The sequence below is a fragment of the Apium graveolens genome, chromosome 6 (genome assembly GCF_009905375.1).
Source record: "Apium graveolens cultivar Ventura chromosome 6, ASM990537v1, whole genome shotgun sequence".
Classification (NCBI taxonomy): Eukaryota; Viridiplantae; Streptophyta; class Magnoliopsida; order Apiales; family Apiaceae; genus Apium; species Apium graveolens.
This window is the reverse complement of record NC_133652.1, coordinates 65,357,178-65,373,020: the sequence shown is the minus strand read 5'-3', so window position 1 is coordinate 65,373,020 and position 15,843 is coordinate 65,357,178. Positions and strand designations below refer to the sequence as shown.

The 15,843-nt window shown below is 39.0% G+C and overlaps 1 protein-coding gene and 1 long non-coding RNA gene across 3 annotated transcripts; one reads left to right on the top strand and one right to left on the bottom strand.

The window, feature by feature from the left end:
* Positions 1–6,525: 6,525 nt before the first annotated feature.
* LOC141668108 (jasmonate ZIM domain-containing protein 1-like) lies at positions 6,526–8,258 on the top strand. 2 transcript variants are annotated; one of them, XM_074474805.1, is made up of 5 exons: positions 6,526–6,884; positions 7,177–7,282; positions 7,466–7,665; positions 7,762–7,819; positions 7,942–8,258. In XM_074474805.1, the coding sequence occupies exons 1-5, from the start codon at positions 6,752–6,754 to the stop codon at positions 8,018–8,020; spliced, it is 576 nt and encodes a 191-aa protein (XP_074330906.1). In that variant the 5' UTR covers positions 6,526–6,751; the 3' UTR covers positions 8,021–8,258. The 2 variants fall into 2 exon arrangements, with proteins under 2 accessions (XP_074330906.1, XP_074330907.1); XM_074474806.1 differs by having other exon boundaries at positions 6,531–6,884; positions 7,180–7,282.
* A 107-nt stretch (positions 8,259–8,365) lies between these two features.
* On the bottom strand, positions 8,366–13,892 carry LOC141668110 (uncharacterized). The gene is made up of 5 exons (XR_012552922.1): positions 13,711–13,892; positions 13,251–13,329; positions 9,742–9,926; positions 9,476–9,641; positions 8,366–8,968 (listed from the first exon to the last, which is right to left on the bottom strand). It is a non-coding gene; the product is annotated as an uncharacterized LOC141668110 (long non-coding RNA).
* Between the last annotated feature and the right edge of the window lie 1,951 nt (positions 13,893–15,843).

Sequence of the window (15,843 nt, the reverse complement as noted above, 5' to 3'; positions counted from 1 at the left end):
TCCAGCAGTGCTTTAATCTTTGCAGGGTTAGCTTCAATTCCTCTGTGATTGATGATGAACCCCAGAAACTTGCCTGACTTTACACCGAACACACACTTCTACGGATTCAACCTCATGCGAAAGCTCCTTAGAATATTGAACAATTCCATCAAGTGCTTGACATAATCATTTGCCTCCTTGGATTTTACCAACATATCATCCACATATACTTCCATGGTTCTCCCAATCTGATTCTTGAACATCATGTTCACCAATTTTTGGTAGGTCGCGCCTGCGTTGATCAATCCAAATGGCATCCCTATGTAGCAGTATAGTCCTCTATCAGTAATGAAGGATGTATGCTCCTTATCAGGACTGTACATGGGAATTTGGTTGTAACCGGAGTATGCATCCATGAAGCTTAACAAGGCATGCCCTGCCGTCGCGTCAACCAGCTGATCAATTCGTGGGAGCGAAAATCTGTCCTTCGGTCAAGCCTTATTTAGATCTGTAAAATCTACACATGTCCTCCACTTCCCATTCGGCTTTTTCACAAGCACCGGATTCGCGAGTCACTCGGGGTAGTAAGATTTTTTGATCAACCCCACTTCCAACAGTCGGTCCACTTCGTCCTTTAATGCTATCGCCCTTTCCCCGCTCATCCGGCGATGCTTTTACCGTATGCCCGTGCAATTAGGGAATATATTCAACCGATGACACATTACCCCTGGGTCGATTCCCACCATGTCTGAATGACTCCATGCGAAGACATCGAGATTTTTAACCAAAAAACGGGTAAGTCTTTCTCTCATTTCATCACTTAGCTGAGATCCCACCTTTAAAACCTTGCTTGGGTCATCCTTGTCGACCGGAACAGATATTGTGTCTTCGGCCGGCCCCGTTTTCCCGGCAGGCATAGGGATCCTGGGATCCAGATCAAAATCAAAGTCTCGGGGGTCCTCGACCTCCATTCTTGCATCCAAGGGCGCGTCCCCATATGTGGGAGCATCCACCTTAGAACAAGGCATGACTTTGTGCAATGCAGGTGTGAAGGGCGCATCCTCGTTTTGAGGAGCATCAACCTCAATTCCATTTTCACTCTTCAAGGGCGCGTCCTCGTTTTGAGGAGCACCAACCTTGAGGCTACTTTCGAGACTTTGTAAAATCTCACTTCCTCCTTCCAACTTTTCTCCATTAACCTCCTTTAGCATGATCCTTTTTGTCTGATTAACCATAATTTCTTCCACACTGCGGATCCTCGAAACATACCCCAGCATCAAAGCAGGGGCTTTGGTGGCATGAGTTTCTTCTTCCTCTGGGTATTTCACAAAATAATGGGCAAGAACCTCTCCACTTGGTTTTGTCTGAATACCCGCTGCGTCTTCAAATAGAAGGCCTTTTCCCTCATACCTTCTCTTGTGAAATTCTTTAACAACCTTGTGATAGCAATCGCGTGATTCGTACTGGGACCCTCTCAGACTACCCACTCCGTTTGGCGTTGGAAACTTTATCATCAAGTGATGTATCGAGGTTATCACCCTGAACGCCCGCAACCAAGGTCTGCCTACCAGCACGTTATGCGCGGAGTCTTGATCTAGCACCTTGAAATATATCATTTGGGTGACGGACAGAGCTCCTTCCCCAAGCGTGACTGGAAGCCTAACAGAACCCATGACTCTTACTGCCTCTCCAGTAAAACCGTAAACGTGTGCATCTTCAAAGTTTATGTCACTGTCCGGGAAACCCAATTTTTTGTACGTGTTGTAATACAAGATGTTCGCTGAACTCCCGTTGTCCAAGAAGACTTGATGCACGTTCATTGCCCCAATAAGCATAATTATCACCAGCGCATCGTTATGGGGATGATGTACCCATCTTGTCTCTCTCTCTGAACGAAATATCGGCAGATTCGCCTTTGAATATTTTTGGAGGTCTATCTTCCAAACTATGAATGTTGGTGAGCGGCGGGTGTCGTGCCTCTCTTGCATTCCTTTCAAATGCTCGATTGCTATCGCCAATAAACTGATATCCTACGAAGATTGCCTGAATACTTCCAGCCCTTTGGAACTTAACCTCCGCCGTTTTTTCGACATCCTCTACCGGTGTGGCACGCCTTTCATCTTTGCCCTTATCATCGTTTCCCCTGCGTCACTTCACCTTATCAATCCACTCACCCAAATATTCGGCCTTGATCAATTCTTCAATTTCATCTTTTAGGTGACGACACTCGTGGGTGTCGTGGCCAGTAGACTCATGGTTGTCACAATATTTTTTCTTGTCCCTACTCTGCCATGAGGTCAGACGGTCTGGTTTTTGGAAAATTCCTCTGTCCTTATTTACCTCGAAGATATGATCAATGGATGCTGCTAGCGGAGTGTAATTGCTTACCCTCTTTTCATAATTTGATGGAGGACTCCATTCTCTCCGCGTGTTCACGGCATTCACCCTATTAGGGCTTTGGGAATTCCGCCGGTAATCTGGACTCACGGATCTATCTCTCTGCTTAGCTCGCCCCTTGGAGTTGTGGGTGTTATCATTTTTTTTTGTTTCAGCAAGCGATTGTTCAATCGCCTTAAAGGATCCCGCCTGCGCAAGTACATCAGCTAACGATACAGGGTCCTTTCCTTGCAGGTGTTTCCAGAAATTTGTTCCCACACGCAGACCATCTATGAGAAGTATTTTCAGCGTCTCATCAGTTGTGCCTCTCACCAGAGTAGACTCTGCATTGAATCTTTTGAAGTATGAGGTCAAGCTTTCCCCTTCCTTCTGTTTCATATTGGCCAGTGTGGTAACCGGTGACGTATACTTCACCGCAACCTGGAACTGAGTTAGAAACAAGGTTTTCATCTGCTCCCAAGAGGTGATCACTCCTGGACCAAGTTTTTGGAACCATTGTTGAGCTCCTTCTCTGAAGATGGCTGCCAGAAGACGGCATCGCGCCAAGTTAGGGACCTGATGTACAAACATTTCAATATTGAAACACCCCAGGAATTCCACGGGGTCGGAGTTCTCATGAAAATGCAAGTCATTAGTTGTGTTCCTATATCCTACAGGCAGCTGCGCTTCCCTCACAACAGCAGCAAAAGGGGAAGGAGCTTGTGCAGTCGCTGTTACCCTACCTCCTTCAAGATGGCTGAGCAACCTCTTAAGATCATTCACATTAAACGTCCCTACTCCGGGAATGGTTTGAATGTTGAGTTGTTGGGGTTGCTCCGCAACTTGTTGTTGTTCCCCTTGGTTACCCCCGGGTGTACTGGGGGATCTTGCCGCCCCTCGCCCTGAGGCTGCGGTTGTGGTATGTTGTCATCTTGATTTTGAACATTCCCTCGCGCACGAGGTTCCTCCTGACCGTGTCTCGGTATCACATCATTGTTTTGCAACCTTCCTTGGATTCGCACGCCGTCCCGGTCATGAGGACGCGTCCTGGATCCATTTCCTGTATCACTACGAAAAGCTACAGGAATGATGACATGGGCTTCTTCAGTGGAGGGTGCGCCATCTCTCCTTCCATTGTATGGTGCCTTTCTGTGTTGGTATCCCATCCTTCCTCGTTCATTCCTTTGATAGCCTCAGCCATAATTCCCAAACCTTCCTCGTAGAGGGGCACGCTCGTGCTTGCGGTGTCGCACCCTGTCATCCCTGGGCTATGTAGGGGGCACACGCATCGTATCACGGGGCCTCGTTTCTCCAGTGTTGCCTTCCTTTTGCCATTCTACCAACAGCATTCTCAAATCGTCGTCTTCCAACCTTATGCCAAACCTTCTATTTAAGGTTGAAAAATCCCTTCTTTCCTCATCTTTATTCTGAATATTTTTCACACGACGACGCTCGTCCATCGTACGACCAGACCTATGTGGGTGCGGCACAACTTGGTTACCAAGACGAGGCCTCTCTCTACCGTCAGTGTCCTCATCGACAAGCTCCACAATAAGTTCTACATCATCAGAATATTCCAAGCGTCGCAGAGTGATTCACGGGTTTTCTCCGCTGGCATGAGCATCTCCTTCAACTACGGGTGTATTCCCCACGGCGTGGTCGCAGTGGGGAAAATGGGGAAAACGACGACCCCTCCTCGTCTTGCGGCGCTCCACCGTACTCAGCCTTGAGTGAACATTGTTCAGAGTATCCCCCATGCGGTATAACTGCTCCAAGATATCAGCGTTGCTGATGAGAACTAGAGGCGTTCCTCCCACATCTGGAGCTCTCGGAGGATCTACGATGTTTCTGGGCACGTAGGGTTCATGGCGAGTGCAGCCTCCCTCGCTATCTTCTTCAGATCTGCTATCACTTCTATCATAAGAACTTCCATCATAAGAACTTCCATCATGATTGTAAGACATCTTTTCCTCCCAAGACTATGATCTTAATCAACACCTCTCCTTCTAGCGCCAATTTGTTAACGGAGGAATCTGGTAACAACAAAGATTGAGGTTTCTCGCCGGAATTAAGATCTATGACGGTGGTTCTTCGCCGGAAAATCAAGCGGTGTGTGGTGGTTTGCGGTTGGTTTTAGGCTGAGATTGATCAGAGTAAGTGGTGGCTCCCTTATCAGCTCTCAACTTTTTACCCCTCTCAATGTGCCTACGTACCCTTTATATAGGAATCAAGTCTGACGTAGTTCTTGGGGAACAAGAAATCTAATGGGCTTAGGCTTCTTATTCCTAGGCTCGGTAGAAGCCTATCCAGAATCCATCTTCCGCTAGCTTTAGGAATGTCCAACTATGAGGCCCAACCGCGAACGCCCAAGGCTCGTACGTAATCATAGGACTTCACGGATAATGCATCTCCTTGCGTAAGGATAACACTCCGCTATAGCTATCTCCCTTGATTTACGGACGCAAGTATAGCCACGGTTCACCCCAAATGCCGGACGCATCCCTGTCCCCCGAATGAGGATAACCCACCAGATAGCAGGACAGGTGATCCCAAACTCTTGGGTGCAAAGTGTAGGATGACTCCAAAGTTCTCCAACGAGGACACCCGTTGAATATAAGAACAGAGTTCCCAGAGCACACACCAATATTAACCCCGCATCCCCAACGAGGACACCCGTTGAATACAGGAGGAGGCCTTCAACATCAGGCATACCCCTGGAGGCCTTTAAACTTTTCACGGACATCCCCCTCCTTGACCGTCTCAAGGAGGGAATTCTTCAACGAGTACCTGCAACAAATACGTTAGTAGAAATAATCATATATTGCTCCCTTCCAAGCATGCTTTTTCCCGAGTTATCCTCATGAGGATGCACTGACCATACACAGGACGCGTCCTAAGACATTGGGCGCGTCTTCATCTTCATAAAACATGTATTTATTCTTCCAGCAACTACCTTCCCTAACATCCAGCATATCAGGACGCCTCTTTACCTCCCTGAGCGCGTCATCCAACCTTCATTGCCAAATAAACATAATTGTCAGATGTTCCCACCATGCTGGACGCGTCCAATTATCCAGGGCGCGTTCTACTCTAGGCATGTGCTCTCAAACTTTCTTATCATAAAATCATCATTTATAAAACACCTCTTCAAAGGTGGGCGCGTCCTGTTTGCCTTGACGCGTCCTCACCTTTTACGATGCAACACCAAATTTGACTATAATTAGCTCGAGTTTGACCCGTATTAATTTAATGTCAAATGTTGGGTATAACGGCAGGAACTCTTTTTGAAGCATAAAACAGGTATTCTGCGAAAAGATTTACTATACTGGTCTAATAGAAGAAAGAACCTACCATGGCATCATTATTAAGCTAGAGGGGTCGCTTGGACCTACAACGCCCAACTTAAATTCTACAACGTTCCTCGTGAATCAAAAAAGAAGCTCAACTTCTTAGACAAATCGGTCACCTTCTTCACCGTACTACTAGTCGGCAGGCCTGTCTCGTTCACAGCTCCACACAATATGTGTCTTTGTAGTTTGTACATTGAAAAACTGATTCTTTTAGAGAGGAAAGTTAATAATTTATAATAATTAAATTTAAAATTTTAATTTACAATTAAATAATTGTTTTTATTATTTTTAACCCTTGAAATTGTGATACAGAAAATAATTTTTATTATTTTGTAAATTCAATTTAGTTTAGACCCCCTCCTCAATTCAACATTAATAGTAGTATTATTTATGAGTGCAACATGAAATTTAAGAATATTTGTAATTTTTTATAAAAAAGTAAAAATTTTAAGAAAAATGGTTAAAATGATGACATCGATTAATAATTAATATATAAAATAAATAAAGTGGAAAAAAAATAATGAATATATTTAATTTTTATAATATAAAATTTAATTATTTTTGAAATATGTATAATTAATGATATTTTTTAAAAGAAAATTGTTAAGAAATGATGAATTCGAATCATCACTTCAGTGTGAGTTATTGTAAATTAAAAAAGATTGTAAGAGCTCCTGGGTAAAACTAGGAGTCTAAAGTGGAGGAGAGTAGTTTTGAAAAAGAATAGAAAATGTAATAAAGGCAAAAGCAATTAACATGTGCAAATTACTATCATACGGCAAAGATGATTACAGGGCATCTTCTTTTTTAATTTATCAAGTCGCTTCTCCACTTTTCCACAATCATGCCCCCCTAGACTCATTTAACATGTGCCCCTTTGAATTTTTTGGTAAATTTCTCTATTTTATTTACTAACCTGAGCATGTTAAATTCAACTCAAACTAGGCACATTATTTTTCTTTCATCAAACCAGGAATACTTGTCTTGTTGCATCAGTTGTGTGGATTTGATACAGATAGTTTTTACAAGTTTGGTTTTGAGTGAAGATGTCAAGAAGTTTCTTGGACGGCAGGGAATCATCCGGTGACGCGCCACCGGAGAAATTGAAGTTTTCTCAGACATGTAACCTCTTGGGCCAGTACCTTAAAGGGAAAGGCAGTATAACAGATCTAAATTTCGGTATGTCCTTTTTCTTCTAGTATGCATTATGCATGTAGATTTTCTTGATATTTTGTCTGTTGTTTAAGTTCTGTAGCTTCTGTTTTAAGTAAAGAACACAGTACATAAGTTGGAACAAAAAGCTTTGGCAAAGTAGTCAAGTTCATTGTTTAGAAAAAAAATAGTCAAGTTTATTAGCTGTTGAAGACATTTAAAGGTTGGATCTGCAGAAAAGATATAAATTTTGATGATTTAACATTGTTTTTCGAAACCTGAAGTATCTGATGTTACAACAAGATTGTTTTTTTATCAGCAGAAACGGAAGAATCAGGACCAAAACATGAAGAATCCATTAATCTTTTTTCTCAACATACCCCTGCTCTCACTACTCATCAAGAGTCCATCAACACCAACTCCAGGTATCTACCATGCCATATTCTTTATAAATGATTTGTCTTACCCTTTATCGTACGTAGTCTGATAATTTTATCGAGGTTATGCTACTGCAGGCAGCTTATTGTTCTTTTTTTTTTTTTGCTAAATCAGCTTATTGTTCTTATTGTGTCAATAATAACATGGGAATCGACTTTGCATGATATCAGTGAAAAGCAGGCAGCAATTGATCTTAGGAGTGCTCAAATGACTATATTTTACGCGGGACAAGTGTTGGTCGTTGATAATCTTCCAGCTGCTAATGCTAAGGAGGTTATGCGATTAGCAAGCAAATTTAATAATGTAAACAGAACGACTGAAAATTGTTGTCGTAACTCCAAAGAAAATCAGACGCAAACACTAGATTCTGGTAACTTTTGTTGATCTCCAAGAAAATATGTACTTCATGTTTGGGAATGTATAGTTTGTAGAATTACTCATACTTGTATTTAATACGCGGTTTCAGATCTTCCAATTGCCAGAAGAGCATCACTACATAGGTTCTTGGAGAAGAGAAAGGACAGGTATGAAATTACTAATTGTCAGACATATAAGATATGGATTTTTGCAGTTCAACAAAGAATAACTCCATAAATTTTTCAAAGGAAGCCAAGTAATTTGAATATTTATTTTCTCGATTTGTCAGGGCAACTGCAAGAGGGCCATACCAATTCAACAATCCTTCTGGAGAGTCTTCCAAGGAAAAGTTTGATCTTAATTTGTGATGGCTACTAGCATTCATATTTCAAATTTTTGGGAAAATCACATTTGGCCAAATCCTTATCGAAAGTCTAATAGATGTTCCGCTATTACTACTGTATTGTATTATTCAAAGGCTTCAGATATTACAAGTCTAGCTAGACCCAGACTAGTAGCCCTTGAACTAGTAGCCCTTGAAGTTTTGTTTATGTAGACTAATCTGTAATCTGAATTTACATATATGTATGGAGAATTAACTAACAATGTTTGCAGACTTTGAACACTTAATCTTCCAATGCAGTACTAATAGCACCAATAAACACAAGTACAAATATACTGACTGGGATTATGGATATTTCATTCTTTTAATAAGAAATGCAGGGGACTTCTTCATAGTCTGAAATGCAGAGTGAAAGTAATAAGCGCAAACAAAGGTACCATCATATTACATAATACACAAAGAAATATGACAAATAGCTCTCGTATAAATTTTGTACAAAGAGGGATATGATTTGCAGAAATGCGGAAGTGTGGAATCCTACTTAGCACTTAAAGATTGCTGACAGGAAAGAGCTTCAATTTCGCTTTTGTTTCTTACTGTAGAAACAAATATGATAACAAAAGATTTTTTTTTCTGGAATAAGGCACTATCGGAACATTGTGGTGGTACCGTATCACCTTCAGTTGAAGAGTGAATCTGTTTGTAAAACAGAAGGATACATGGATGATAGCATAAGAGTACATTACGCAGTTACCTGTTTAAAGAACCCATACACCAGTGCAACTGTCCAGAGAGTGAGTGTTCTTAAGCTGATTTCGGATTCCACGGGTCATTGATTTGTTCCACACGTACATGTTTTCGTAAAGAGTTTGTCCTGCTTCATGGTCACTCATGTTTCTTTCAACACTATTCATGACATGGTAGGAGTAGCTAAAAAAGAAGCCCTTGCTGAGTGCAGATGAGCTTCTTATATCTACGTCATCAACACAAACAGAACATAAGAGTGATTTAATTAGATCCAGTGCTATCCTGATAGTTTCCTGTCCTTGTTCAACATGATAAAATAACATCGTAACACCATTCATGTTTGTCATGTAAATCACACAGGATGTAAACATGCAAGAACCTCTAATAACATTATGACTATTGATCGAGGACATATTAACATTAGTCTCACTACCACCCAAAATATTCATATGTTTGAGAATTGGATTCAAATATCGTTCTCCAAAATGCAAGGCATGGAGAATATAAACATTTCGTACAACTGAAGTCCACATACTCTGGTCCGACACCAGCAAAAGATATAATCAGCCTAACAACATTCAGAAGTTAATTAAATAAAAAAAAAACAAAGTCGAAAAAACAAACGTATTGAGACAATGTTCTAGTTAAGATACAGGACCAGAATGTAAACAACTTTTGTTTCCCTAAAGAGTGCCAGTAAATTATACATTTATATGCAGAATTAACATAAGACCTGTTCTCATTCTTAGAATATGCCATAGCTGACTGCACAGTTGAAGAGGGAACTGAAATCAACTTGCTCCCAGTAATGGCATATATAGAATGACCACAAATTACACCAATCTCCCTCCTCTCCGTAATAAGAAGCATGTAATAAGGTCCCAGAAACTTGACAAATCCTGAAATTAGTGATGAGGCTGTAAGCTTTGAGTCAAAGAAGAACAAATCTGAGAATTAAAATAAAAACAGGTAACACTTAGTTGGAAGTTAATGACGTACCAACAATGCCGTAACAAACAGTCACAAATTGAAGCCCACCAGTGGACAAATTCCCATGATGTATCCTCTGTAGCAGTTCATCGCAGTCAACTTTTGAATATGTTGTAGAGTCTTCAATAATATCTAGCCCCGAAGGCTCTGATCTGCTAATCTTCAGGACTCTTTGGACTGCTCCACTTTCGGTACTGTTCAAAGCGCAGCTTATATATTGAGTTATTCGATGAGACCAATTCAGATGACCATAAAAATGAACACCAAATAAAATATTCACATCAACATATCTGCGGTGATATGTTTGAGAATTTGGATTCAAATATCGTACTCATAATGCAAGGTAAGGATAATATGAACATTAGGTCTAACTGAAGTCGACGTACTTTGGTCACGCATCGAGAACTGCTTTTGTTAATGTAAGAAAGAGTAATACCGCTAACACTAAGTGCACCAATAAAAAATGTATTTTGTAGAAGGCAGGTGAAATACTCAAGTTGATGAAATTGGACCAGTGTATTACGGAATATTTCGGATTTAGTATCATAAATTGACTCAATTTTTAAAAAAATACTTAGGATTTGACTAAAGTTGTTATATATGGTATCAGAGCCGAATCGAGTTTATATATTTGGAATTATAGCCAATTCTCAAAATTTTAATGTATCAAGTTGTCAGAGGTGAGGATACAAAGGCTGATACTATTATTTTACAATGGACAGAGATTCAAAGGTGGGGACATTAAACCAACAGATTGGGACAATAAACTATCTGATATTAACCCACAGTAGCTAGATAGGCTACTATCCATAAAGAATAGTGGAGGTTCCTCGACATGGGATTATGGTGTAAGAAAATTCCTCACTTAAAACCATGACGTTCTCTTAGTCATTATGGGATAATAGCTAGCTTTATGTCCCCACCTCCGGACCCGGACCAAGAATTGCACGCTCCATATTGTCCAATTTTTTCCTAAGCATGATCACTTCATCCATTTGCTGCTCATAACGATATTTATCACGTCGATCATCGTATCATCTATCTTTTTCACGCCTTCAATCACCTCTTCTCCTGTGTCCAGAGCCGCCATCATTTTGACCATTATCATCCCTTTAATCATCATCCCTTTAATCATCATCATAAGGTCGAAACCGATCTCAGGATGGTGATCCTTTTCCAACTCTCATAGGAATTTGATATATGGATCTTCTTCGTTTTCGTAAAGGTTTCCTTTCCCGGGAAGTCTTTTTTAGAGGAGATCTTCGAGATGGAGAGTCTCTTCCCTCTATTCATCGCTCTAGAAATTCTCGCTTTTGGGCAATTTCTTGTTGTTACTCATCTAGTACCCTTAACCGCGCATAAATCTAAAATCCATCTTCTTGATGATCCCGAGGGTGATGATGTTGGGAATTACTTACGAGCACTCTATCTTGCACCTGGTTCAACTATTCTTTCATATTACACCCCTCAATGGTGTTCCTTTATTCCGCCATTGAGAATTTCCACGATTTAGGCCGAGATTTCGATCATGGTGGATTCTTCGCTCCTCACGTAAGGTCTAGTGATGCACGACAATCATTGCTCAGGGCAACTTCAGTTCCCAGGTAAACCAGATGGACCTGGGTAGAGCCTTCAACCCTGGTAATAGTGGAAAGAAGACTTGCTGACATCTCTATATAAAGAGGATCAAGCCCAGCTATTTTTTTTTATGAATTCCATCGCCTCATCGTATCCTTTAGACGCAGGGCACGTCTTCTATACTATCTATCTTTATGAAATAATATATTAGTTCAAGTATACCTATGGTGGAGGCGGTGGAATAAGCATGCATTCATTTAATATTAGGTTGAGACTCATCGGGCCGAGCCTCCTGAGCTGAAACTCATTGGGTTGAGCCTCCTAAGATGACACTCATCAGGTTGAGCCTATTTAAGCCGAGCCTCCTGGGTTGAGGCTCATTGGGCCGAGCCTCCTAAACTTATAAACATCGGGTTGAGCCTCTTAAGTGAGTATTCTTGAGATAAGTTAGGGAATTGTGGGTTGAGACAATATGGTCTGAGCCAGCTCGGGTTACACATGCATGCTTTAACATCTAAACAAACTAAACACATGTTCTCATATCTTTATTACACCTAAAGCCATTACATTGACAATGTCTGATCCATAAGCCTTTTAGAAATACTCGGGCCTCTATAATTCACAAAGAAATAAGTGACCCGTGACTCTTTGATCCTGGAAGTTGTCAACAAGTGCCAGTTATTTTTCAAAACTAGATCTAGAAAGTAATTCAGCAAGTGAAAATAAGAGATTTATTTTAAACAAAATTAATCACTTTCGTTAAATTTCTCAAATGTCTTATTCTTGCCTATTTTCTTGGCTACTTTGCTCAAGCTATTGAAGTAGGCTGAAAATTCCTTCTGTAAAATTTTATGTTTAGAAGAAGCAACCCAAATGGTAATCTTTGAGTACAACTCATCGAAAAATATAACTTTTTTGCCCTTATATATGGAAACCTTTTGTCTGTGTAACATTATATTTCTTTCACCCGTTTGATTTGACCTATGATATTTTTCCCTCTCATGTCTATAAGTTATTTTATAACTTATCATTGTACTCAAGGCTTTATTTTTAAGGGTCCCTATATCCTAATGTTTAGGTCGACGCATGAATGGATATCTTACCCTAATATTTAGGTCTACCCATAAAAGGACATTTGATCTTTAATTCAATATCAACTCATAAATAGGGCTTTGACCTTGCGAGTTTAAAAGTTTCTATTTTATCCAAGTGGTCAATTCTCTTAGTCTCTCCAAGGCATGGTTCCCGGTCACCAAGCACTTGACCACTCGCAAGCATATATATTATCTTAAAAATATATCATTATTGGACATTTCTTATATTAACCCTTCCACAATATAACTTATGTGAGAGTTTTTTATGGTTGAACCCTTGCTTCCAAGCATCAAACAATTTGATTTGTACCCGAATCATATTTTATTATGCTTGCAAATCGTGCTTCTAAGTGTCAAGTCATCCCAATAACTATTTATCATTCTTCTTCGAATGGGAAAAGCAAAGGAAAAGAAAAAAAGGATTATTTGAGGCATCTTTTTCTCTCCCCATCACTTTCATTTCAATGCTTTTAAGTCATACACAAAAGCTGTCAATTTACCATACAAGTGAGTTTGATAATTTTGATGTTTTCTATAGCCTCATATATAAAAAAGTTAATCAACAATATAATAAGAAAACTCTCCTATAATACTCTGATAATAACATATATATATTCATAGGCGAACTGCAGGATGAGGGAATCATTTAGAATATTATAAACGAGACCTATGTTTCGCTAAAAGTCTAACATATTTTGAGGTATATTTTGCACTAAAATAGTAAAAGTTTATCATGCTTATGTTCCACATGAAAATAAATGGATGAATATATGTACAACATCATGAATTTATTAGAAAACATCTTAATGATATACAAGACAAAAGAATTCACCAAAAGTATATTACCTGAGCAACCCTTGGGTAGTGATCTCAGTTCCCTTTTTGGAGCATCATCTTCATTGTTTACTGCAAGTATTCCATAGATCTATGAATCATGATAGAAAGCAAATTTTAGTTAGCTTTCGGAATATAAGATAACTATAATTAAATATAATATACATACGATACCATGTAAAAGGGGAGATTCATCATAACCCAGGTTGAAATTTTTTTATAATGATTAAGGATTGTTATATCAATATCGATTCGATCTAGATTATAATTCATCGTTTTGGATTAGATCTGTTTTAATATAACACTTACAAGTGTTACCGTGTAGATAACCCATGAGATTTGGGGATGCGGATTTTTCGTCTTCGGTATTTACATTCATCATTCATCTCTCTCCCTCTCGCACGCACATATACACACACATATACAGAGAGACACAAACAAAATTAGTGAATACTAAATTAATTAAGCTTACCATTCGGCCTCGAGTGGACAAAAGTTCGAAGAGAAAACAGGGGCAACGAAACTTGATGAAGCATATATATTGATGATTTTCCATCAACAATCCTCTACAAACAAATCACACCATCGATCTTTGAATGTTAATTTATTAATTAGACTGTGACATCTCTAGAATCTTCTATTTATTGTGTGTATGCTAACCACACCAATGAAGTCGATTCATATTGGACACAGTCTATTTATTGGACTATGACATCTCTAGAAACTTCTACGTCTTGGGCTTGTAAAGCCCATATATAATCGATTTGTATTTCTCTGGGCTTAGTCATATAAATCTTGTATTAGTGCCATTTTTAATATAGATTTATTCATCCGGTGTTACAAACATACTTTAGAAAATTGTTACATCTTGTTATATTCTTAAAAAAAAACTATTATTAAGAATAGGAAATTATAAATTTTATTGGATGAAGATTTTAATATTTTTGGATTTGGTTTGTCATTGATGAACGAGAGTTCTAATTAATTTAATGTAGGGGTCTTTAATTTTTGGCTAAGCTTTTTTTCTTAATATTAATGCTTTTGCTTTTCAGGAGTCTTTCATGCTCGTGTGTATTTTCCCTAAATGTCCTTATTATTATCTATTTATGTTCATAAGCAAGACTAATATTCGGACTTAAACGAACATGAAGGACATACTAAGATTCATACTTAAATGAAGATGATTTTTACAGATAGATGAAGGCTAGAGAAGAAGCCAAACATAATTTTTCTTCTCATTAGCTATACATTGAATTGATGGAATCTGCTGGATTCAAATTAGTATATACCATCTTTAAATTATCAATTATAGGTGACACCCCATAATATGTGACTGGTCTTTCAAATCTCAACATATATCCAAGTTCGAGTATGGCTCATCCAATATCCTGACATTTTTAACAGTATTAACACTAGTACTAATACCGAAATATGTACGAATGTATCAAGTAGGGTTCCCTTCTTAAAATGACGGGGGCAAAGAAAATATGTGACTTCTCAACATCTAGCTCACGTCAACTTCTAAAGAATGACTTAAAATTATTTTAAGTCATGACTTTTGCATGTCGATTTCTAGTTATGTCGAATTCTACAATCTAAAAATAATAACTTTATTTATTCTATCAATTTGAATACAAGGTTTCAATTTGGCCACATATTAACGTTGATAAAAGGACTACACTTTAAAGTAGAAGAAGACAATTAACTTGGCATTGTTCTGATCTTCTTCTTCCTCACCGGGATGAAAAAAACAAGAAACAAAGATACACAGAGAAGTTCAAACTCATTGTTTATCCATTAATCTTCTTGCCCCGTAGAAATGTTATAATGTTCGAATTTACTATTGTATATTCTTAGAAGCATTATATTTATTATTTGGTAATTAAATCCTTAGGCAAAAAAAATCTAGATCTTTGTATAGGATTTAATTTGTTGATCTTTGTAGTAGCAAGAACGTTGTTGTTCTTGGATTGTAGACGGTTGATTTATTCACCGAAGTATAGCAACGCCTCGAGGATTTAGACATGAATATATATTACCACAAAATTTTGTGTTCTTCATTTCAATGTCCCAAACACTATTCAACTCAAGAACACGAAACCACTAACCAAACACTAAATTATTTATCTGCAAAAGATGTGAAATAATTTTTTAATTTAGCGAGTATCGTATTCAACTCCCCCCTACGATATTTTGGGACCTAACAAGAGCCACCATTTACCTGATGGTGGTTGCTTTTCTTTGTCTTGAGAGTTTGTGGGTGGCTTGTCTAATGGGAAAGTGCATTCCATGACAAAGTCGGCCAAGGCTTAGCCCTTGATGGCGAAGTGAGGGACGTATTGTATTTGATATTGGCTTAGTTTCATGGCCCAATTTACCATCCTCCCTGATAGCTCGGGTTTATGCGGGATTTTTCGACGAGGCTGATCGGTTACGACCCTGATTTTTCATCCTTGAAAATAGTGTCTCAAATTTTGGTTCGCCGTCACTAAGGCATATATAAACTTTTCAAGGTTTGGGTACCTGGTTTCGACATCCTTCAAGACTTGGCTGATATAATAGACCAGTTTTTGTCCCTCGGTATCTTCGCGAATTAGGGCGATAA

Coding starts and splice junctions, on each gene's coding strand:
- LOC141668108 (XM_074474805.1), top strand. CDS start 6,752: ATGTCAAGAAGTTTCTTGGACGGCAGGGAATCATCCGGTGACGCGCCA. Junction 7,666..7,761: donor GACGCAAACACTAGATTCTG/GTAACTTTTGTT, acceptor ACGCGGTTTCAG/ATCTTCCAATTGCCAGAAGA. Junction 7,820..7,941: donor TTGGAGAAGAGAAAGGACAG/GTATGAAATTAC, acceptor TCGATTTGTCAG/GGCAACTGCAAGAGGGCCAT.